The sequence below is a fragment of the Melitaea cinxia genome, chromosome 10 (assembly GCF_905220565.1).
Source record: "Melitaea cinxia chromosome 10, ilMelCinx1.1, whole genome shotgun sequence".
Classification (NCBI taxonomy): Eukaryota; Metazoa; Arthropoda; class Insecta; order Lepidoptera; family Nymphalidae; genus Melitaea; species Melitaea cinxia.
Genome location: NC_059403.1, coordinates 296,394 through 321,815, shown reverse-complemented (window position 1 = coordinate 321,815; position 25,422 = coordinate 296,394). Strand labels below are relative to the sequence as shown.

General features: G+C 34.4%; 1 protein-coding gene across 1 annotated transcript in view; it reads left to right on the top strand.

Annotated features, from left to right (window-relative positions):
- LOC123656851 (sodium-independent sulfate anion transporter-like) overlaps positions 1–25,422 on the top strand; it is a 57,674-nt gene that overhangs the window by 27,192 nt on the left and 5,060 nt on the right. Inside the window, exons 2-6 of the mRNA XM_045592467.1 lie at positions 5,147–5,323; positions 8,481–8,747; positions 17,005–17,132; positions 21,018–21,110; positions 22,564–22,753. Coding sequence (XP_045448423.1) covers positions 5,147–5,323; positions 8,481–8,747; positions 17,005–17,132; positions 21,018–21,110; positions 22,564–22,753 — 855 coding nt within the window. The remainder of the gene's footprint in view (positions 1–5,146; positions 5,324–8,480; positions 8,748–17,004; positions 17,133–21,017; positions 21,111–22,563; positions 22,754–25,422) is intronic.

Genomic DNA, 25,422 nt, shown 5'->3' with positions numbered 1-25,422 from the left:
TATTTTTTAAAAGGTCTTAGGAATCACTTAGAATCACTTATATTGATATGTACAATAAATAGGATGTAATACTTTCATCTATAATATAAAAAGTCTAAAAACAACACTTTTCTATACTCCCATACAAAAGATTTGTGATAATACTTAAAAGTCAATTTGAACTTTAATAACATACGATAAAGTTTGTGTTAGGAGATACGAAGTTCGCCGGGTCAGCTAGTAATTAATATAATCGACGTTTTTGTTTTCACATAAATTACATTTCTTGTCAATGACAGCGGTGAGAAGTTATTAGCGTCGAATTATTACTATTATAATAATACTAACAATTATTTTGTTATCGCGTGCAGCGTGCTAAGTGCTTTCTTTTGTATTTACAAAGAACAAAATTCTGTGTTACTAAGAAAAAAACGCCACGGCTACCGCGGGTTCCGTAGAATAATGTTTATTTTTTTTTCATTTGATTTATTTATTATTATTATTTATAGTAGTATTATTAGTTGTAGTTTATTATAATAGTTGTTATGTCTGATGATAATATTAATGATGGAGAAAAGTCTTCATTATGTTTTCTGCACATGGGCGTATTTACCATAGGGCCAAAAGAGCCGTGGCCCGGGGCAGCATTCTGCGAGGGGCGTTGCAAGCCGAGAATATATAATAGGGATGTGTAAAAATTTATAGATTATTACAACAATGGATAACTGAATAAAAAGGTCAGCCGAAACATTTCACCAAAAATCGATCGATTATCACATCCTTAACATTATCTGTTTTTACCTTTTGCCCTTAATTTATAGAGCGGCAAATTAAAATGGCCCGGGGCGCTGAATCTTTAAATACGCCACTGTTTCTACAAGTGATAGCTTATCAAGGGGTGATAGAGTCAGATGACTAAACCGTGTATAAAGGTTATTTTTGGTCACAAGGTATGATATATTCTTCAGACACGATCCATGCTTAGATACACAAAATCTCAGTCTTTAGCCTGTAGTTGATTCGTTATTCCTGACCCTCTCACAGAGGTAATGGCGGGTAACAGTAGAAATTGAAAGTTTTGTTGAGACTATATGATGTAGGAATACGCTATAATTAAAACATCAGTATCAGCCACTAAACTCAAACCACACACATTAGTTTCAGTTTTCGTAAATAGTTTTCAAAGTTCATAATCGCTTTCGCTGTATTTTAAAAACACGGAACTCTAATAAATGATAATAATAATTTCCATTAAACAATCGTAAATACTTAATTGATAAAAAAAGGTAATAATCGAACATAATTAATTGTTTATGTAGAAGCCGTGATGTAATGTTTATGTAGTGAACAAAAAAGAGTCCTCCCATCAGCGTATTGTCTCTACATCGCTTCGACACGAAAACTTTATTTTAGGTCTAGGACTTGGGAGTGTTAAAACTTAAACAACGCAGTCATCATTCATGACTTAATATTATAAGCCATGCCTTACTCATCAACTACTTGGGAACAGTTTTATTTAAGTGTGATCTTCTGCAATGTTGAGCTTCTTCCTCAGTCAGACTGCTATAAATATCGAGCAAGCTATTACTAGTAAATTATTTTGCGAGTGTGATTTAAAATTATACATAATTTGACAATCATCAAATCGCTACACATTCGATAACAAAAAACATAATGATTTGTCACAGTTGTAAATAACTTCATAAACGCCACTCAACTTAGTTCCTACTTCGAATAAATGTCACATCAACTTATTAAACACTTTTGACACGCACTTCAGGTAATCACAGACTGTGACTATTATTCTTGCGCTAATAATAAGCCTGTGTACCCAGCAGTCTTCGAAAGATAAAATAATTTGACAAACGCCATCTATCGGTACATAGTTAAAACGCGTATTATACAAAAGACAATTGTCACCCAAAGAAGATCACAGCTAAATAACACTGCGCTCAATTAGTGGTGTGTTCCTGTGGTAGGTAAGGAAACCAGAGCTCCTGCGGAGGGTCCAGAGTAGGGTCAGCAACGCGCTTGCTAATTCTGCTGGTGTTATAGGCGTTCTTAGGCTACAGTATGTATACTATAGTACAGTATATACTTACCTAGCGGATCGTACGCTTACTGGCTACCCTATCCATAAAAAAGTTGTAAATCGTTCTTAAATACAATTTTTATAGCTCTTTTATTAGTATATTTTGTCATGTCGACTTATAAACGATTTTATAGTACATAGATACTACAGATAATCAGACAGTCACTATAAACTTGTACGTGATTCATTACCTTTTACTGATCCTTACACGTACTTTCCGGTTAATCGTTATCGGTGCTAATATAAACCGTGCGTAGACCTGACAAGATTTATTTAAACGAAAGTTCTTGTAAAGTCCGATTTGAATTTACAAACTGTGTCATTCTAACTTGCTTTGAAACGAGAGAAAGCTGGTCTTAAATACCTTAACGAGTTAGTAAAATACATTATACAAATATCATTAATATTCATTACAATTATCTGTATAAAAATATATTATTTGTGAAACTAAGAAAAGTAATTTAGAAGACTGCTGATATTATTTGTTTTTAATATTAATATGTCGGAGACGGTCATTAATAAAATTCAGAACGAAAAACAAAGGTTGACGCTGCGTCCTGGGGTTGGCAACACTGCGATCAGCAAGACGTGTTGGGACGGCGCGCTAGCATGCTAAGTTGCTAACGCGACCCCGTGGTGTCCCACTACGACTACGAGGGCACCGCTGGGTTTTAGTGGGTAGTCTGGCGCGTTCATTTAAAAGATGGCAAGACGTCGACGCGTCGCGTAATTGAGAAGAAATTTGTGAAAAGATGTTGTTTCTTGATCGATTATCTAACTATTTGCCGACATGAAGTCTGACGATAGTTTGAAAGTCTTCGACCAATATACTCGTATGTCGTTATACTTGCATGCACGTATACACCAAACAATTGAATTAATATTTCACTAATACTATGTCTTCCTATTTTAAACTTTTAAGTGAGACGTTTTTTAATTTAAAAAAAAATTAGAATAAATTAAAAAGAAAAATATTTCAAGGAGTAAAAAAATATTAAAAAAAAAAAATCATACATGAACAATTCTAATTCATTTGACCTTGTTAAAATCCCTTACAATAGGTTTAAACTCCTGAAGTATATGAATGCGTTCTACTCTACATCGATCGCGGATTTAACTAACATGTGCAGTGACTCTAATCAACTCACATCTGGTTAACCGGGCAATGGCAAGCCTACGGTTATTTCACCTTGGCTTTGACCCACATCTTCTGTTGCTTACAATATTGTTTATTATTGTTGGTTGACCTACAAGAGATATATGATGTCGAGTATTTTTTTAGATCTTTTAATGACTTGTTTAGCAAATATGAAATTTTTGACTGACTAAAAACCTTTTTAACCGACTTACAAAAAAGGAGAAGGTTCTCAATTCGACTGTATTTTTTTATTTTATGTATGTTACATCAGAACTTTTGACTTTTGAGTGGACCGATTTCGACAAATCTTTTTTTAATCGAAAGGTGGTGTGTGTCAATTGGTCCCATTTCAATTTATTTGAGATCAAACAACTGCTTTTCGAGTTATATCTAATAATGCGTTTTTACTTGACGGTTTTTTCGTCGACCTACGTTGTATTATACTGCATAACTTTCTACTGGATATACCGATTTTGATAATTCTTTTTTTTGTTGGAAAGGGAATATCCCTAGCTTAGTACCATGATAAGAAAACCAGGATCTGATGATGGAATCCCAGAGAAATCGAGAGAAACTCTCGAAAATCCGTAATAACTTTTTACTGGGTGTACCGATTTTGATATATTTAATTTACTCGAAAGCTGATGTTTATCATGTGGTCACATATAAATTTTATCGAGATCTGATAACTACTTTTTAAGTAATCTTTGATAGCGCGTAGTTACTTGACTATTTTTTCGTCGATCTACGTTGTATTACTCTTCGATGTAATTGAAGTCGGTTTTTTTTCGTTTGCGAGCAAACACATTATTATTGTAACTAATGACTGATGACTAATAACTAAACAACTGTTTCTTTCGATGACTAATGTTGTCTTTCGATTGTTTGTTCAACATTATTTCAAATAAACCTTTTCGCACCGGAAGCAACCTCTGTGAACGCCGTTTGTTATCAAATTATTATACACACACACTAGCGAGCCGCCCAACTTCACACGGATGCAAGTTAGAACAAAATGTGTAGCATGCATTTGTATGTATTAGTGTTTTGTTTGTATATGGGTCATGAACATGTATTATTCAGTACTAAATCTTACAATAAGTACGAAAGGGACGATTGTACGATTTTATGAAATCAGAATATTGTTAAAGATAAAGTTCTTACATATTATCACAATCGAATATTTCTTCTGCGTAAAGCAAATTATCATGTAAAATAGCGTGACAATAATTATTAAAATATTCATACACAAGGCTACAATTAACGGGTATTACAGAACTCTGTCATTCGTCATCGTAGCTGGTAATAACATCTGGTGGAAAATTGTATAATGACGTTGATTTTTTTTAAAAATAAATACACACAGAGAGTGGGACAATTATAATCGTCGCTGGAGCATTAATAAGTGTGTAGAAATATTTGTCCATGTAATTTTACGGTATAAACGAAGCACTTTTCAAATTACAATGGAATTACTTTTTCACCGATCATTAAACATATCTACAAATACGAATGCCATGCACATTTAGAGTCGATTAGATATGAAAATGTTGTTTTTAGAATTATTGTTACGCCTAATTGCCACGTAGAATTATTGTTATCAAAACACTGAAAAGACTAATTCTAGGAATTTTTACTTAACCATCCAAACTTTGTCAACAAGATAATGTAATGTCTACTGTTTATTTGAAAGTACATGCGATTATGTCAGCCTTTTAGCAGCCAGCCATACTTTTATGTGAAGCAATTATATAATCCAGTATGGTAGGTATTATTCTGTGATAGTTTGTAAGTGATTTTTTAGACAAAGGTTGTTTTTCTACGAAACCATGTCAACAATCCCTAAACGTTTTCCTCTCTTATATTTGGACACACGACTGACTGTTCGCTTCCACTCGACCACACACAACTTACTAATAAATAACTTTGTATTACAGTTGGCAATGGCCCTTACCCGCATTACCTCTCCACGCCCAAAAAGAGTACGTGGAAGAGGGAAGCGGTCCGGCGCCTCAAGGCCTGCTGCTCTAAGAAAACTCTTCTGCGTAGGATACCCATCCTTGCCTGGCTACCGCACTACACATTCAGAAACGGATTAGCGGATATTATTGCAGGTAAGCGTCAAAAGCGTTACTGTATCTATGACCCTAAATTAAATTTGTTTTATCCCTCTTTATTCAACTATACTTAGTAATTTTTGCAACGATGTCATATAATAAACTTGACTGATAAAATAATGATAGGTAATCATTGGTACTATCTGGAAACCGAGAGTTGACGATCGAGTTCAAATGCGTGAGTCTTTTTGATTGATTGATTGAATCTGTAACATCCAATAGTTGGGCATTAGCTCCTTTCTTCATGTGAGATCCAGCTCTGACCATGGTGAATGGTCGGAGCTTATCAACTTTGCTGCTCTTCTATGGTTTGGTGGGTATATCCCCTACTATGATCAACAGAAACCTTAATGGATTGCTATGCTGTGGATGTTACAGGTTACAATCAATCAAACTTCAAAAATTAAAAAAATTCCATACAAACTGCCAACTCGTATTTCATCCCATTAGAGGTATAATTTTTCAAAATCTGTTAGTAGCGAACGTAATAACTATAAAGTCTTAACGTTTGTAGCACAATAATTTAAGGAGAGTTATGAAAACTTGCAAAAGCCCTTAGACTTCCTTTATGCGGCCCTATTGCGAAATCTATTTTTAGTGTAATCCTTCTAACTATTAACTATTTCTCTGTCAAATTTATCTTTTTCTTATTTATTTAAGTTGACAAACAGTATTCACAATAAAGTTTTACATTAAAATAAATCTTTGCAGCACAATAATTGAAGGGCTTTCATACAAACTTGCGAGAGCCCCTAATGCAGCCCTATAGCAAATCCGTTCTTAGCAACTGTCTCCTAACTACAAACTACCTCCCTAGCAAATTTTATTTCGGTTTTTGATATTCCGTAATGAGTGAATGACCTATCAATTTTATACATATAGAGATTATTTTTAATGGTATAAAATTTAATTTAATAATTCACATTCTTACGGTCAAATTACCGTGAATTTTTAGTTTTTTTATCCAAATATTTTCAAAGGTAAAAAATAAAGGTTCATTTTTAAATTATCATATATTTCATAATGTTGAGATAAAGATAAAATACTTGTCTTTGTTGCATGAATTAAAAATTTTGTTTACCAGACGAGATTCTCATAACAGTTGAAACTCGATACAGTTCTTCGAGTCATGGATATGGCAGTGTACTTCCGGTGTATAATAATAATAATGAAATATCATGCCTGACTGAATGTGTCACTGGCAGACTGAACATAGAAGAAACTTTGTATGGAAGTTCTGTCATTTTTGTCATTATGGTTATGACTAGCCCGTTCTCGCAGTTTGTAGTGGCCCTGCTTTCTGTTCCGAGGGTGGCGGGTTCGATTCTCGCCTGAGTCTGGGTGTTGTGATATGTGGTGCGAGTCTCTGTAATCTTTTTTATTTATCCCTGAGGACTATTTTATATTTAATTGTTATGTATTTTGCAACTACGAACCGGTTTTTACAATTTAACCTTATATTGTCTTAGGTAATTTTAATCTCATTTTTTGGCTTTGAATAATATTAGGTATTACACTATTCTATTCCAGTTACCAACTGATTTATATAATAATGTATAGTTTTACAATTGTTTTTATTTTTTGAATTCTAATTATTTTATTTATTATATAAAATCTGTTTTTGTATGGAATGTTTCTATAGTCTAAATTCTTATGATTTTATATTTTATTACAATAAAAACAAAACTTGAAATAAGAAAATAAATTAAAAAAGGTGGTTTTTAAATAGTTTTAAGATTTACAATTAGTATTAGAAAATGGTTTTAATTAATTTTATACAGAAGGTCGGTTTCATCGGTTGTGGCTATCGGTTTTTTATTATATAGGTACATTCATCCTACAAATAGATTGCGGATAGACTTTATCAGCACGAGGTAGAACAGGTCATTAAGTTCTGTTTCTTATCAATTCTCTTTCTTCTTTTCTTCATCAGCTGTGTGGTTATGGCAGTAAAGAATACAGCCACCCCCGCTCTTCCCGTGGGTGTCGTAAGAGGCGACTAAGGGATAACACAGTTCCGCTACCACCTTGGAACTTAAAAAGCCGACCGATGGCGGGATAACCATCGAACTGCTGCCTTTGAAATACAAAAGCTGAAGACGGACAGCAGCGTCTTCGGTGTGACAAAGCCAGCCCTGCGGTCACCAATCCGCCTGCCCAGCGTGGTGACTATGGGCAAAACACATGAGTTCACGCCATTTTTGGCACGAACCTATGGAGGCCTATGTCCAGCAGTAGACTGCGATAGGCTGAAGTGTGTGTGTGTGTGTGTGTGTGTGTGTGTGTGCGTGTGTGTGTGTGTGTGTGTGTGTGTGTGTATGTGTGTGTGTCTCATCAATTAGTAAGATACAACTTTTCGATTCATATTTGCGAATGGAAATATCTCTTATAGCTATATAGTGGAATTCGATGGAAAAAGAATACTATATCAAAACTTTTATCTGTACGTATAGTACTGTTGTAATCCATCAAATAGCATTATTCACAGGCCGTGAAACAGGCTCTGAAAATTTTAGTGTGAATTCTTACTAAAAAACTTCTACCCAAGTAGAAATTTTCGTGTTCCTTAGAAGGACTGGACCGGGCATGCCCGATCTGGACCGGATAAGGTATGTAACGCAGAAGATTTGTCTGGACCTGATCAGGATGAGATGAGATTTCCTTTACAATTTTATAACAATTCAATTTAATTCATTTAAAAATGATCTGGCGAGTGCAGGATGTGACTTGTGTCGTAAAACGTTGTTGCTCGTCGACGTCAGCGGACTGGTCAAGCGTGAAATTAGAGAGATTTAGGTACTATTGTGCGACTGTGTACAATGTGGACTGATGTTTTGCAAGCGGCCTACATCTAGGTCCACGTTTCAACACTAGGTACTAACTAGCTATAATTGAGTACTGACCTCCAAAAATTATTTTGAACTGATTAAATCAATAAAACTTTATGATTATGTACTTATGGACTTTTTATTTTATCACTATAAAATTTAATCTTTTGAAGCAAACAGATTCCCTTTTAATGTACGATATCAAAAAATAATGTTAATTTTATTGTATGTAAATAATACTTATTTTATTTTTCTTAAACTTATAATTAAATTTATTAAAAAAATATTAATAAAAAGGAAATTATACAAGATTTTTTACTTCACAGGTATAACAGTAGGACTGACGGTGATACCGCAGGCCATAGCCTACGCGGGAGTCGCAGGCCTACCTCCACAGTACGGGCTGTACTCCTCGTTCATGGCCTGTTTTGTGTACACTGTGTTCGGGTCAGTCAAGGATTCGGCCATCGGGCCCACGGCCATCGCCGCCATCTTGACGAGGGAGAACCTACACGGCCTCGGCCCCGAGTTCGCGGTGCTGCTCGCCTTTCTGTCTGGATGTGTGGAGCTCGTCATGGGTATACTTCAGTTAGGTGAGTCACATCTATGTAATGTCGTAACGAAGGTGAATAACGCTTCATACTTTCCTATAGTTTTGCTTAAGATAATTACATTAAAATATATAAACATATTTAATTCCGAAATCAAATAAATAGAGCAATCTTATTCTCGAAATCCGTATTTAGTATCTATTTAATTTAAAAAAAGTTACAGAAATAAAAATTCTGAAATTACTTTACATTTTTTATGATTGACAAAAATTAGGAATAATTTTAGAAATGTTTTTTTAATGATAATTATCCATCTGTATCTATCTGTATCGTAACAGCAATCAATCTGACTGCTATTACGATAGGTATAATTTAACCGTCTAAAAAGTACCTAAATTTCATTTATATCTATTTAGCCGAATAATAAGTATAAATAAACAACGGGTGCTATTGTTAAACAACAATCGTGTTAAAATGATTAATCAACAGACAGTTGTATCAATCATAATGACGTAATAATGATGTCACAATAAATTTTTGATGACGAACTAAACAAACTTAAAAAATCTAACAAAGAATTCACACAATAAATGTCTTTGATTTGAACAAACTAAACATAATATGTATGTTCATACATCAGAGAAGGCATAAGATTTTTTTTATACAATTCGGTTGGCAAACAAGCGTACGGCTCACCTGATGGTAAGCGATTACCGTAGCTTATAGACGCCTGCACCACCAGAAGCATCGGTACCCGCCCATTCCCCTCCAGGAGCTCTGTTCACCTTACTCAACACACATAAATATTAATTTTGCTTCCGAACTGTCGATATACCGTGATGGAATAACAGTCGTAAAAACAGCACATACAAAGCGCCAACCTTTTGTCCCTCCTTGTGCATACATTGTAGGACACATATTGTCAAATCGATACAATGACTTTATGTACACTGTGTCGCGTAGTGTATCAAAACAGGCATTTATGAGAACAAACACATTGTTTGTGGACAATGCACCGGTGTCGGTTCGTAACAGCCCTTTGTCCCAACTGTCTTACCGTCTGAGGTGAGTTTCCTCTCTGAATCATGTTTAAGGTCTCAGACTTAAATAGGTTATCGATCAAGATCAATTAGATATACCATTGTTTAGGACAATATTGTTACTATGTCATTGTCGTTGGTAATGGGTCATTTTTTATTTATATTAACATTTTTATGTGTTGTTTTTATTGATATCTTCCTCGAAATTCGATTAATCTGACTGGAGAACTACGTGACCCTTACAGAAGACCAAATTTGATTAAATTATACTCTATTTTTAAGTAGTATTGTGTTCTGTAGCGAGTAAAGCGGCCAAAGTTCTTAAAAAGGACGGTAGTAAGGTCGGCAATTCGCTTGCAATGCGTCTGATATGGTCGGCGCCCATGGGCTACGGTATCCGCTTAAAATGAAGACTTTATACTTGCTCGCTACCTCTGTAGTATAAAAATATATTTATTTGTAGTATATCTTTTAATAATTAGCAGAGTATAAAAGTTTTTAAAAATATAATAAGCAAGTGTCGTTGTATATCATTACTAGAACGAGCGCTGGCTTCCAGTAACGGTATGATTACTTACCGACGTCATTTCACAATCGATAGAAATGTTTGACGCATTAAATCATAACACAATTTCTTTGTTTTTCTTTTTCTAAAGATATTTCTGCACACGACGATTGTAAATGTTTTTATAGCGTTGTTTTGCAATCGACGCATAGTTTGAAATGTGCAATGATTTTATAGTTTGCCTTTACGCCCACAGGGGGGGGGGGGTATGTACAGTAAATTAATAATACAAATAAATATTAATTTTTTTTTTTATTTTTTTTATGTCACTAGGTCGGCAAACAAGCGTACGGCTCACCTGATGGTAAGCGATTACCGTAGCTTATAGACGCCTGCAACACCAGAAGCATCGCAAGCGCGTTACCGACCCAATCCCCTATCCCCCCAGGAGCTCTGGTCACCTTACTCACCAACAGTATTATTTTGCTGTGATCTTCTGTAAGGTCGAGGTACTACCCCAGTCGGGCTGCTCCATATTTTGAGCAGGAAATTCCTGCTGTGCCCTACCTCAGCTAAATATTTTAAAAATATCTTATAACATTTGACACACGGTCGTCTATTCCTAAGTTAAGCAACTTAATGCTTGTGTTATAAGTAACAGCCAGCTGACATAAATATCTTTTAAAATAAATATACAAGGAAAATAGACGTATATAAATACAAATATTACAGCCAGACTCAGGTGGGAATCGAACCCACAATGCGCGGAGCAAAAAGCAGGGCCACTACAAACTGCGTCAACGGGCTAGTCAATAAATAAAATTAAATATAATTATATCCTACAACACACACACGGTCATCCTTTCCAATATTGTATTTGATGATCAGATGCATATTGAGACCGATATTCTGTAGAGACAAAACTTTAGTATTTTTGAACATCATAATTTTTTTAAATATTAATTATGACATCCATTCCTAAGGTAACTTATCTTTACCGTATTTTAAGTAACAACAAACTAATATCAACTAATAAATACACATACATATTTACATGTTTTGAATAAACAAATACATATACAAAACTCTTGTAAGTATAAATTACATTCAGACCCAGGCGGGAATCGAACATGTATCACTCGAGCGGGAAGCAATACCACTACATTCAGTAGTAATATTACTTTATGACTTTTTTGGACATAATGTACAGTCATTTACGCCAAACGTCACAAATACAAATTAAGTATATTTTATTGTTGATTAGATTAGAAATGCCATCGGGATAAGTTGAATGAAAGTCTCCCTCAAAAATTATTACCTACTCACTTCTCACTGTCTCTCTTTTAAATTATTGCCGTATTAATCACAGTGGTGTCGTGTAAAGATATATCTTGCTAATTATGCTATAATTTCCCCGTTGATCAATCCGGTTCTCATGGTGAAATATAAACCTGCCGTACTGGCTACTGCCCCCGTGCAGAAGATTGATTAGCTTACTTGAATCGCGTTAGAAATTTCAAATAGCAAATTAAAATTTCAATAATATTATTAAATATATTTTTTTATATAGGTAGGTAAGCGATTACCGTAGCTTACTACTAACAACACCAGAAGCGTCACAAGCGCGTTGTCGACTCTATCCCCATTCCTCCCGGAGCTCTGGTCACCTTACTCACCACAGGAATACAACACTGCTTGAAAGCAGTATTATCTGACTGTGATCTGTAAAGTCAAGGTACTTACCTCAGTAGGGCTGCTTCCATATTTTTAGCAGGAAATACCTGCTGTGCTCTACCTCAGGTATCTTTAAAATATACTATACCTATTAAATATCATAAAAAATAATAATTTTGCTCGCTCGATCGACAAGTTATATTTCAAAAAGTAATCAATTTAGTACGCATGATTACACCTGCAACACCTGCAACCTGACAAGTACCTGCTTTTTTTTAAAAAAAGAATCATGAAATCGGTACAACCAGTAAAAAGTTATGTGATTAAAAAAACAAATAAAATGAATAGATAAAATTACGAATCTATTTTAAGGCGTTTTATACGCACGCAAAAAAAGAAACTATTTAATTCAAAAATTAAAATAATACCAAATGTTTTTCAATATAATTAACAATATTCGATGTTAGCTTATCATAATTAATAAATTTATTTATTTATTTATTAAAATAAATAAGGATTACACACTGTTTAAATTTGTACGTGTGCATTTTTCCTTTTTATAATGGGTATTTGGTAGATATGTTGTTATATCCTGTACTATTATTAACTGGTTCGAAGTGGCGACTTGCTGAAACCGGCGAAAAGTGGTATTCAATGAAGTAATAATGTTACGAAGACGTATGTCATGACCTTTGTCATTGATCGCGGATGCGATTAATTAATGGGAATAACGTAACAATTTATCTTACGAGGACAACTATTGGCAGCTGTCAAATTAGCGTTTTCCGAGCGTGTGCGTTCTTTTGACATTTTTCGTAATGATTATCGAGGAGCAAGTTATAAGATTCTAGCGCTGGTTATCTCTCACAGAAATACTATGACAGCTATTTGTTATGCATCAGCCTGTAGTATTCCACTACTGGGTATAGGCCTCTTTCCCCATGTAGGAGAAGGATCAGAGCTTAATCCACCACGCTGCTCCAACGTGGATTAGCGGATATATTCCCTACTATGAGTAACGATCGCTATCAGGTGTACATGATAACAACCGGGACTGATAGCTTAACGTGCTCTCCGAGGCACGGTGGGGAGACCCACAAGGACTAACAACCAGACCGGAAATAAATATTTGTATAAATACAAATACGAATATAAATACGAACCCGCGACCGTCGGTTAAATTTTATCAAATTATTTGTATTCTTATATTTTACAAAATAATGGTAGTCGTACGATTGTTTCAGTTAGTGAAACATTACTTGGTCTACACTTGTCCTACGATTGTAATAGAAGCCTAGTCAGGCGTCGGAAAAACGCTCACGTTAGTAAAATTAATTTAAAAATCAAAAGAACATTTGACAGGATAAAAAGTTAAACTTAATAAGAGGATTTCCTAATGGGTTAGCGTAAAGGTCAAAAGAATTTTGCTGTTGCACTAGCTATCGAGGTTTCGATCGGTAGGTAACTAGGTACTGCTACTGACAGCAAATGGCTGTTAGGTCGTATAAACTTAAACGTCTGTTAAAAGCCTTAAACACTTTTTATGAAGAATAAATATAGTTAACAGGACAACTCAGCTCGACTTCTTCGACAACACTGCTAATCGAGAACTGCCCAAAAATTTTTGGGGCTCTATCGGCCTTGATAGCGTCACCGGGTAGGGTAGCCAGGTACTAAGACCCAGCCGTGAGAACAAGAAGGAGAGCACTTTAGAAGGACTCGGGATGTCCGTTCGTCCTCGGCCTAGAACGAAGTCGGTGTGGCCCGCAACTTTGGATGTAGCCGTTTTTATGTTGCACGCTATCCACTGCGCCAGATGTCTGTACAACTATATGATTGATGTATGAATATTATGATTCTCATCCTAGTACGAGCGATAGTCTTTCTGTTCTTTTTATTCTCTCAAATCCAAAAAGTATGCGCTCTAGTAGTTTCGAGTAAAGTAACTTAAATCGACTTAGCAGTGCTACAGTTATGAATTTAATAAAAAATTTAAAATGTGGTCGGCCTCAACGAATACACTTACAAAATTGTAAAAAGATATTTTTTTATTAAAATTGATAAGCGGGCTGCCATATTTGCAAAGCGAGCAATGTCAGTAGTATAAAAGTTGGCGTGGAAGTTTTACGAGTATTATAATTATTAAATATTAAAAAGTTTGGTCATATTTTTAAATCTACTTTATAATTAATAGAACTTAAATAAAAAGACACACATTCGCTTGCTATTAAGACAGTAAATAATAATTGCATAAGTTATTGAATTACTTAGATAAGCGAGATGCCTTGCTTATTACATTGTTCTTAGATATTTATTTTATAGTCATTCGAGTTTATCTGTAAACGACATTTAAAACTTGTACAAAATCAACAAACATTTTTTCAAACTCTATTATTGATAAAATAATCCTGCAGTGACTTTGTTCATTTTTGAGATTTTTAAAGTTCACAAGTCTTGTCTAGGTCTTAGCCTGTGATATCCCACTGTTGGGCATAGGCCTCTTTCCCCATGTAGGAGAAGGATCAGAGCTTAAGCCACCACACTGCTCTAATGCGGGTTAGCGGATATATTCTATGCGTGACGATCGCTATCACGTGTACATGATAACAACCGGGACCAACGGCTAAACGTGCTCTCTGAGGTACGGTGGGGAGACCCACAAGGACTGCACAAACACCCAGACCAACCAAACAGTCATCCAATCATCTAATGTATTAGTTTATTTAAATTGTATGTACTCATTATATTCAATTTAATGCAAGTTTTATTATTAAGAATATGTAACAAGTTAGATGCAAAAAAAAACTTTAAATAATTTTGAACTAACCTTGGCAAAATGCTGCAACGAGCAACGAACTCTCGTCTTGATATTTAAATCAGTGTGTGGGAGTGACTTAGGGTCTTTTTATTTAATTTTTTTATTTAAAACGAAACTTTTTTCTACAGTTTGGTGGGTATATTCCCTACTATGAGCTACCGGAACCTTAAGAGCCATTTCACAAAAATCGGTAACAATCCGCGAAATTGTAATATTTTGACGTCGTTAATCTCAGTGTTGGATGCAATAATGTAATTTATATTCTTGAAATATAATAGAGCAACCTTTGTTGTAGTCCATAGTCAGATCAGAATTTTGATTTATATTATGTGTATAAAATTATTAACCTTTTCATCAGCCTCCTCCCTGGGTAAACGGTCGCAATGTATACTTTGAAGTCCTACTTTTCAATAACCTCTACGTTGAAACCATTTTAAAAAAATATCATAATAATGGAATATAATTTTGTTATCCACTATCATAGATTTTTATTCCATTTGTATCTCTATTAAACGATAAAAAAAATTTAAAGTTACGAATATTTTCCAAATAAGTACAATTTTAAAAGCGATATTTCTCTTAGAAAACTAAGAAATTTTAACGAACTATCTTCATCAAAGTAAACTTACATCATTAAGGAATACAAAAAAAAAAAATAATTAAAAGATGTAATTATTTTTAATACATTTTATATTAAATAATAAAAAGATAGTATATATTGCCACGCATCAAGCCCGGTAAATCAGTCGAGCGCTAGCGCTCTTAGAGGTAAGGTCTACGCCAAATTCTGCGCAGCCGTCTCTTTCGCTCACACGCGCCAAGCGCCTGTTGTTATAGCGGATAAAACGCATTTGATACTTTCATAATAAAATATAAATAAAATAAACATATTACGAAAATGACTGTAAAATAATATAATGATAATTTCTGTAAACAAATGTATAATTTAATTTTCTTTTCTCACACTATCAATACAAATAGGCATTTCAATATTCTGTTTGTCTTGTTATTTGCTAATTAATATGTTTGTCGGTGTCGATGTCATTAAATGCTTTTTTATTCATATCGTAAATATTAGATTCATTCGTAAACTGAAAAAACTAAATCAATTAAAAAAAATTGTTTCATAAAATTGATTTTTTTAATTTTATTTTAAATTTATTGACTGTTGTTATATAACATACTTGAAATTTTTAACAAATTAATTATGTAAAAAACATTTTATACCATAGTTATAATTTTTATTATACATCAGAAAATGATCACGATGGTCTTTTGGTTGTCACACTATACGTACTAGCACAAAGATCGCGCGGCTCGTACGACTCGCGCGATGCTACCAAATTTACCTAAACTTGCAGAGCGTAAAATTGTGAAATGGCTCTTAATGGATTGCTATGATGTGGATTTGTTTTTTTTGTTTTTAATTAAAAATTTTGATCCACGTGCTCAAAATGCCCATGCCTTGTGATAATCATGCATGCATTATAATAATACCACAGGCGATTTTTCATTATTACTACAGATCGACAGTCCTGTGACTGCCTAGTAAAACTAGGACGTGGTCCGACGGAGACGGTTTTTTTTCAGTGACTTAAGGTTGTAATTAATCACTAAATGTTATTTGATATTTAAGATCGATATAGATATTTAGTACTGCGTTAATTTTCCAATTAGATTTCGTCATAAAAAATGTTGTGCTACAATCAGCTCAGCCATTTCGGAGACTACCCGGAATAAATAGACAGAAAAACGGAATTTAAAAACATTTTTCGGGAATATGTTCTGTGTTTCCGGATAGCTACAATCTTGGAATCTTTAAGTTGCGAGTGAATAGGCAACTTCTAGGTAATCGTACTCCATCCTAGACCACATTCTCACTTACCATCAGGTGAAATAGTAGACAAACGCAAGCCTGTCTAATTATTAAAAAAAAAACATAAATAATATATATACAACACGCTAAAAAATTTACAAGAAAAGTCGACTGCCTTTGAGTGAGTACTAGCAATAGTAGAAGTGTTTTAATGCGTTGTTGACTTAAGCAGATAAAGGGGATGAAAACCCTCGCCGAAACTTCGAAACTTAGCGATATCAACCGCTACAAGCTGGTTTTCTATAAGAGGTGGCCTAGTCGATCCAGCTTCATTTCTCTTTATTCTAATTGTATTTTGAAAAGGTTTTGTTTATATCTAAAACAAGACAACTCGCCTTAGTCGCTACGAAAATGTGACAGTTATGATATTATTCTTTGTTCGTCAGGTTTTCTGATCGACTTCATCAGCGGACCGGTGTCGGTGGGATTCACGTCGGCCGCCGCCATCATCATCGCTACGACTCAAGTCAAAGATATCCTGGGGCTCAGCTTCCCCGGCGGAAAGTTCTTACAGGTAATGTATTAATAGCGCTGACACCGACCGTAACACACAATAACACATATTTTGAGTTTGATATGTATGAATATCTTCGGATTTATTGTTGAAGTGAAACTTCATGAGGCGCATGATGGTAATTTTTTTACGGATGAAACGCAATAATAATAATATTAGCGTCACGGAGGATGTGCAACGTTTTTGTCGAACAACAAAGCCATCTAGCGTATACTGTAGGCACTACAAAGGTTGTTACAAGCTTTAGATTTGTATAAATATAAACGAGACTTAAAAATTAGTTTGCCAAAGAAGTTTGACTTCTGATATGTGTACTTTGCACGCACGCACTTTTTTTAATGTACGCGTTAATCAATTAGTAATTTTTATTTAACTTTTTTATTATTGATAATAGTTATTGTGTTAATGTTCCTGTGTCGTACAAATTGATTGCTTGCGGAAACTTTTTCAATTCGGCCGATGCCTTTATATTTGTTGTTGATTTGTGTCCTGGTGTTTCACAAGTAATAGAAAATGACACAACACAGTCTCATGATGTGTGTTTATTTTTATTCGACGTATTCTTTAGGAAGAATATAGCTTTATAACTGAACATAATTTTGATGTGAGTTTAAACCCGCACCAAATAGTTTTAATTGTTAGCAATAAAATACGTTTTTTATATTACGTTTTTAATGAAAGCTGTTTTAATTAAAAATAATTATAAACTTACAATAACTATGAGCACATCAGGTACAACTAGCGGTCTTATCGCTTTATAGCGAACTCATGCTTTTGCCCGCGGCTTCGCTGGCGCTGGTAACCTACCTAAGGAAGTACCTAAGGGCATTTTCGCAGTCAACGTCCCAAAAAAACATAAATAACGACACCCATGTCGATTATTAGGTTTATTTCACCCCTAAGCCATACAAATTTTGAACCACCATTTTACTCCTTTAGGGGTTGAATTTCGAAATATCATTCCTTAATATCTAAGATTTTATTTTTGTGTTACCCACATTAGGAATTCTAAACATTCATTGTAATATGAAACTTTGAATAGTTACGGGTTTCTGTAAAGAGCTCACTATAGACGGCGCCACGGTTCGCTTAAACCGTAAGTTAAAACTATCATATCGAAAATTTCGCTCGAGCGGGTGTATCGTTCCATAGCTTAATTGGCTAGAGCGCCGACACGGTACGTCGGAGACGCGGGTTCGAACCCCGCTGGAGCGGTCAATTTTTGATATGATATTCAAAAATATCATTCCTTATTCCTTGTATATATCACTGACTGTGCAAAATTTCAGCTTTTAATGTCCAAGTGTTTGGGCTGGGCGTTGATGAGTGAGTCAGGACTTGTGTTTTTATACATATATAAATATTAAGATTATTAGGTACTTTAAAAGAACATTGTCCAAATTTTCAATTTATTTATTCTAGGAAGAGTTGCGCTTGTAATTAAATATTTTATCAAATTAACACTGTATTTATTTACGCAAATAAAGCTATCAAAAGATGAGCGTATATAAAGTCTGTCAGTTAATTACGAGCTGCAAAAAATTTATCGCTTAACGACTATATACACTCAGTTAATTGTTTTATTCTACATTGTTTAACTAGCTCGTTGGCGCAGTTTCGATGCGGGTTCGATTCCCGCCTGAGTCTGGGTGTAATATTTGTATTTATATATGTATTATTTCAATGTATATTTATAAAAAAAAATTATTTATAACAGTTGGCTATTACCTTACACAGGCATTAAGCTGCTTACCATAGGAACAGAATACCGTTTGTGTATGTTATATGTTATAAGATATATTATTATTTTTTATTTATTGAAATGAAACGAACTTGCAAAGGAGTTTTCACTTGTGATCTCTATAGGTACGTCTACTATTAGATACAACATTATCTCCTCTTAATAAATATTCCTGCACCATGAGTACGGTTGCTATCGGCTTTTTTGATACAAATAGAACTGACGACATAACAGCCTGCCGCAGACAACTGTAGGACATAGGCCTCCCCAAACTCGTGCCAAACCATCCCATTGTTCCGCAATCGTCATCAAGCCTCCCCCAGAAAAAATAACTAATAAATTTATTTAATGCATAAAACTTATATCTTTGGGGGGGCGAAGAATCACGTCGGGGTCGCTACATATCTAATACTTCAGGGAACCCAATGCGTTAGTTTAAGGTTGATTACCAAAAACCATATTATAATAATCCAACGCCATTTTTGTATATACTACATTTATAAAATTATTATACGGGTACGAATCAGTCGGGAAAAATCAGTCTAACCTATGCCCAGCAGTGGGATATTACAGGCTGAAGCGTGAATTAAGTTACTTGACTTTGTTTTTGTTTTGTTTTTTGTTTTGTCGTTTTGTATTTAATACATAAGTATGATAAAAATGTAACAGATCGCTGTCTGTACATGGAAGATAAATGAGAAAAAATATTATTGGGTCCTTTATCAACGCAAATAGCACCCAAAACAATGATTGTTAGAATTTTTGTCTGTTCGTTTGTGCACGCTAATCTCAGAAACGGCTTATCCGATATAGATGTAGTTGTCACTAAAATATTGTGGTACGTACTTGATGTTTAGTATTTGTTTCATGTCTATCGGTTCATAAAAAAAAAAAAAGTTATGCTAATTTAATGAATCACGTTGAACATGTAAATACCCAAAACGCGGACGAAGTCGCAGGCACAGGTAGTATATAAATGTATATAAATTCAAATTAAGTGTGGATTAAGACTTATTCCCACATCCCTAATCCCTACCCTATAGCTGTTATCTACATATCAACAAATTAGTAATATAACACTACTTTTCAAGGACTCGGTTAATAAAATATAAATGTAACAATACACTTAATATTGGCTTTAATAATTACTGATAGTTTGTGTAGTCGTGGTACAGTTTTTGCTAAACGTAATCATAAGTTTTTACGGTTGGTCAATTTAACAGTTTTTTGGCTTCTGGACACTTTCTATCGACCTTCATCGGATCATTATAATGAAACTTATTGATATACTTAATCTTTTATCACCCGGTTTTTGTATTAACGCTATTAGCATTTACTGAATGGCTTTGAGACCGTATTGTACCTTATTTTATAGCGTATCAACGTAGATAACAAGAAAATTTAAGTTGTTTTTTTTTAAATTGAATTTTACAATAATTTTAACTAATTTAACTGAGGTAGGGCACAGCAGGAAATTTCCTGCTCAAAATCTGGAGCAGCCGGACTGGGCAAGTACCTCGCCCTTACAGAAGATCACAGCTAAATAAAAGTCCTAGTCCTCATAATAGCAAATACAAAAAAAAAGTATTATCGGTGCAGTGAATCGAAAGTTATTGAAACGTTTCGGCGTTTGATTCTTATTTTTGCGGATAGATAGTGTTAAGTGTATTAAATTATATGTTATTAAACTAAAACCTGCAGTCGTATTGTGTTCCTGTAGTGAGTAAGGTGACCAGAGCTCCTGGGGGGATTGGTTGAAGGGTTGGCAACGCGCTTGCGATGCTTGTAGTGTTACAGTTGTCTATATATATGGTAATCACTTACTATCAGGTGAGCTGTAAGCTTGTTTACTGACCTAGTTTTAGAAGTCGAGAATAAAATAGCTTGTAGGGAATAGAAGCATGTGCACCTGAAGGGTGAGAACCCAAGACAGTACTGTGTGCACTCCCATGTAACCACGCCCGTATAACCACGAAAGGTTGATTGGGCCATGGTTTGGTGATGGGATTTGACCTAGTTTTATAAAAAAAAATGAAAAAGTAGGGATTCTTCTTATCCACAACACTATTCCTTAGCGGGATAGTGGATAATATAGAATATAGCTTTGTCATTATTAGTTTTTTATAGGTTATATGCTGTTGCAGGTGTGGACCGGTATGTACGAGCATATAGGCGAGACCAGACTGTGGGACACCGTGCTGGGCGTATCATGCATCGTGGTGCTGTTGCTTCTCAGGGTTGGTATCGCAAATTTATCTTATTTGCAAAACATTATGGAAAATTGTACGCACGTCTAAGTACATGAGTTAAGATGACTATGGCATATAAAACTGTTTTTTTTTTTCACTTTAACTTAACCATCCCTGCTGATAGTTCCAGATAGTTCAAAATAAAAAACGATCATTGATGGCAAGTTATTGTAAACTTCTGTGTGTTTGAAACAGGGATTCCAAAGACTTTAATCAAATTTGATACTTTACAATACTATTTATATCTGGGCATTTTTCGATCCAGATAGATCTATCAGGATCCCCAATCGAACTTAACATTTTATATCGGAGTTTTTCCACCAAGATAATAAGTATGATTTCATTATATTTATCTAAATGGAACTTATTGTACACGCCATCATTAAAACATAGAAATTCAATTAGTATTAAAATAAACAACTTTTTATATTCCGTACACAAATTATACGCTTTATATAATTTTTGTGTCAACAAATCAAAATCATCCAGTCCAGTATAACGAGCCCGTGTGGAATTTACCCAAACATTTATAATTATGTTTCTGTAGCACGCGTAATGGCCGTCACGCCGTATTGTCTGAACAGATGTCTATCAAGAGCTAAACACTGCCATTACCGCGACTACATCCTGTCCGTGGAGTGCCATTTACCGACTGACACTCCATTGTCTTTAACAAACTGCTTGCTGCTTGATAATAATTCAACATAAAATCGTTAATTACTTAATTCCTAACTTGGATTTCGCAGTAAAGTCTGATATAATGGATTTTTTGTTATACGGAGATTTTTTAATTATGCATGTACTAGTAGGTTTTTATCATTTTTAGATGAAGGAAAATCTTAAATATTTAGATATAATTTAAATGCAAGCTTTTAGAGATTTATGATAATTAACCACCAAATTTTATTATTTTCGTATTTAACTACACGATTAAAGTTATATACGACTGGTTCGACTGGTGTCATAGAAAATCAGTGTAGAATAGTTACTCTTGCTTTTAAGACGCTATGTCAGAAAACAGACATCCAGAAGCTTTTCTCTGCCTTCATTCCCTCTTACAACTTTTATTTTATTTTTATTTAGAAAACAAACAATACAACAATACAAAAAATAAATTAAAACTAATACATAAACCAATAAAGTTTCCAATTCATTAATGAAAAGCACACATTAATAAGAAATAATCGATAAATTATACACAGAAATATAAATAATTCAAGCAGTAGTGAATTGAATAATTATGTTCACTTTCAACTCTTATATGTATATGTATAATATGAAAGCATTTGTTCCTTTACATAATAAAAGTTTCTTTATGCATAACCCCAACGCAGTGGCTAACTATTTCCATTAAATATATTATATACAATCCATTCAATATATTATATACATTCCATTCAATATATAATATTCAGTCTCATATTCTTATCTTCTTTTCCAGAAAGTAAAAGACATAAAGATCGGCACGAAGGACGTGTCTGAGGGCGAGAGCAAGGCGTCGCGGATGAAGGTGGCGCTGTCGCAGGCGCTGTGGTTCCTCTCCACCACCAGGAACATCATCGTGGTGCTGGTGTGCGCCTCGCTCGCCTACTACTTCGACACGCAGAACCAACAACCGTTTGTTCTAACTGGTGGGTGTTGATAGCTCAGATTAATGTAGGTACATTGACATTGAGTTTATGACGGGTTGTCGCTGTAGTTACAGCGACAAGACTATTGACTAGCCCGTTGGCGCAGTTTGTAGTGACCCTGCTTTCCGCTCCGCGGGTTGCGGATTCCCGACTGAGTCTGTGTGTAATATTCGTATTCATATATCATAATGTACTATTTCATTATTTCTATGTATATTTATCAATAAAAAAAATTTGCTACAAAAATCGGCTGTTGTCCACAACACAATCATTGAGTTGTTTATCGTAGGAATAGACGATCTTGTGTGTATGTCATAATTATGTTATTTATTTATTTATTGCGTTGACGGTGTTGGGTTCAATCTTTGCTCATGAAATATTTTCGCATGGATGCTTGGATTTTTTTTAGCATATAATATAATTACTACTGGGATCGTTGAACTTAAAACATTTATTTATTTGTTTGTTAACAAATAGCTCAAGGCAAGGCTAAGTAGTATCGCGTTGTATAACAAAAATTATCAACTATTCTGTACGTTCTAATAAAAAATGATTAAAAAAATCTCTCTCAAATAAAACACGGATATGATAAATACTCCAAAAATTTTATGACTAATAACTTAAGTTAACTGTCGTAATAATGTATTGTAATTATTATTTTTGTGTGAACCAGTACAATTACGAAAATATTAAAATTCTTTTGTAGTTCCTAATTGTGTCAATGTACTAAATAAAACATTTTTCGGACGGCTATTTGTACTTTTTTTAGTCGTGTTCACTAAAAAAAGAATACGAAATACAAAACGCTTCACACTAAACGACCTACACTAGGGTTTTCAAATTTGTTATGAGTCCAGAAACATACACAAACGTCCAGACCACGACAAACAACTATATGGCCTTATTTATTTATTTATTTATTTAACAATTTATGTACACTAGGAAAGCAAAAGGAAATAGCTCTTATAAACAATGCTGGTACAAAGGCACTACTTATCCCATGATGGAATCTCTTCCAGTAGTCCTGCTACAGGAAACTTATAAAACAGTCGCAAAATTAGCGTGTACAATCTAAACATATACATAATAAAAATATAATATAAATACATAATTATACAATATATAAATAAATACATAATAATTTATACACACGTAGATACAAATAATACGATACTTATACATACACGCATACACATATACGATACATAATATAATACATACGATAATAAATTCCAATACGCATAAGGACACTTAATTAAATTGATTTTAGACTAGGATTGATTAAGGTAGAATTTTCTAACTCTTTTCTTAAATAGCGATAGTGTTTTGCAATCGCGAATTTCATATGGTAGGGAATTCCAAAGTCTAACGGAATGTACAGTAAAGGAGTAAGAATAAAAATCGGTACGGTGGGTGGGCATCTGAAGAAGAGAACGTTTAAGTGATCTGCACTGAGAATCATCGTCGTGAGAGAAAGAAAAGCGGTCCCGTAGATACGAAGGAGAACGAGGATTAAAAAGAGTCTTAAAAAGGAAACAAAGTATTCTAAAATTTCTACGATGGCGGATAGGTAGCCATTGAAGCTGTTTACGAAAGTGACTTACATGATCATATTTTTTTAAGCCGAAAATGAAACGCAAGCATAAATTTTGTAGTCGCTCAAGTCTGTTAAGCAATTCTTCGGTGGTATCTAAGCAAGTGACATCGGCGTAATCAATGATCGGATGTATGAGAGTTTGCACAAGAGAAACTTTAGTCTTGAAGGGTAAAAAATTTTGTAGTGCTTTTAGAGAATGGAGCGAAAAGTATACCTTACGACTGATCTCATTGATATAAGCATTCCAGTTAAGATTGGAGTCAAAAACAACACCTAAGTTCTTAGCCGAGTCGGAAAAAGTAATAGGAACGCCGTTGATGGTAATAGGGGGTAGTTCAGCTATATCAAGTCGAGAGCGAATGCGTTTACTACCTACGATTAATGCTTTAGTCTTTCCCGGGTTAACAGTAAGACCGAAACTATCAGCCCATTCAGTAATACGCCTTAGATCATCATTGATGGAGATAATAGCAGACGCGACATCATGTAACTTACAATGGCGATAAATTTGCAGATCGTCAGCATATAAGTGGTATTTGGAAGATATGACCTTAGTGATCGAGTCAATAAAAACTGAAAAAAGAAGAGGGGAAAGTACGCCACCTTGGGGAACTCCCACAGTAAGGTTACACCAGTTGGAATACGATGTATTTACTTGAACACGCTGTGAACGATTCCGAAGATAGGATTCAAACCAGGCTAACGCGGATAAAGAAGTATTAATAGATTTTAGTACGCCAAGAAGGATATCGAAGTCGATAGAATTGAAAGCATTACTAAAATCAATAAGTATAAGGATTGTAAGCGATTTATTCTCCATGGCTAAGCGAATATCATCAGTTACGTCGATAAGAGCCGAAGTTGTGCTATGGCCTGGACGAAAGCCAGATTGATGTGAATTGAGAAGATCATTAGAGTATAAAAAGAAAGAGAACTGCTTGCGGACAATGCATTCAAAAACTTTAGAGAGAGTAGGCAATATGGAAATAGGTCGGAAATTAGCTAAAGAAGAAGGATTGGTAACTTTAGGCAAAGGAATAACATTCGCTTGTTTCCAGGCTTTCGGAAAGGT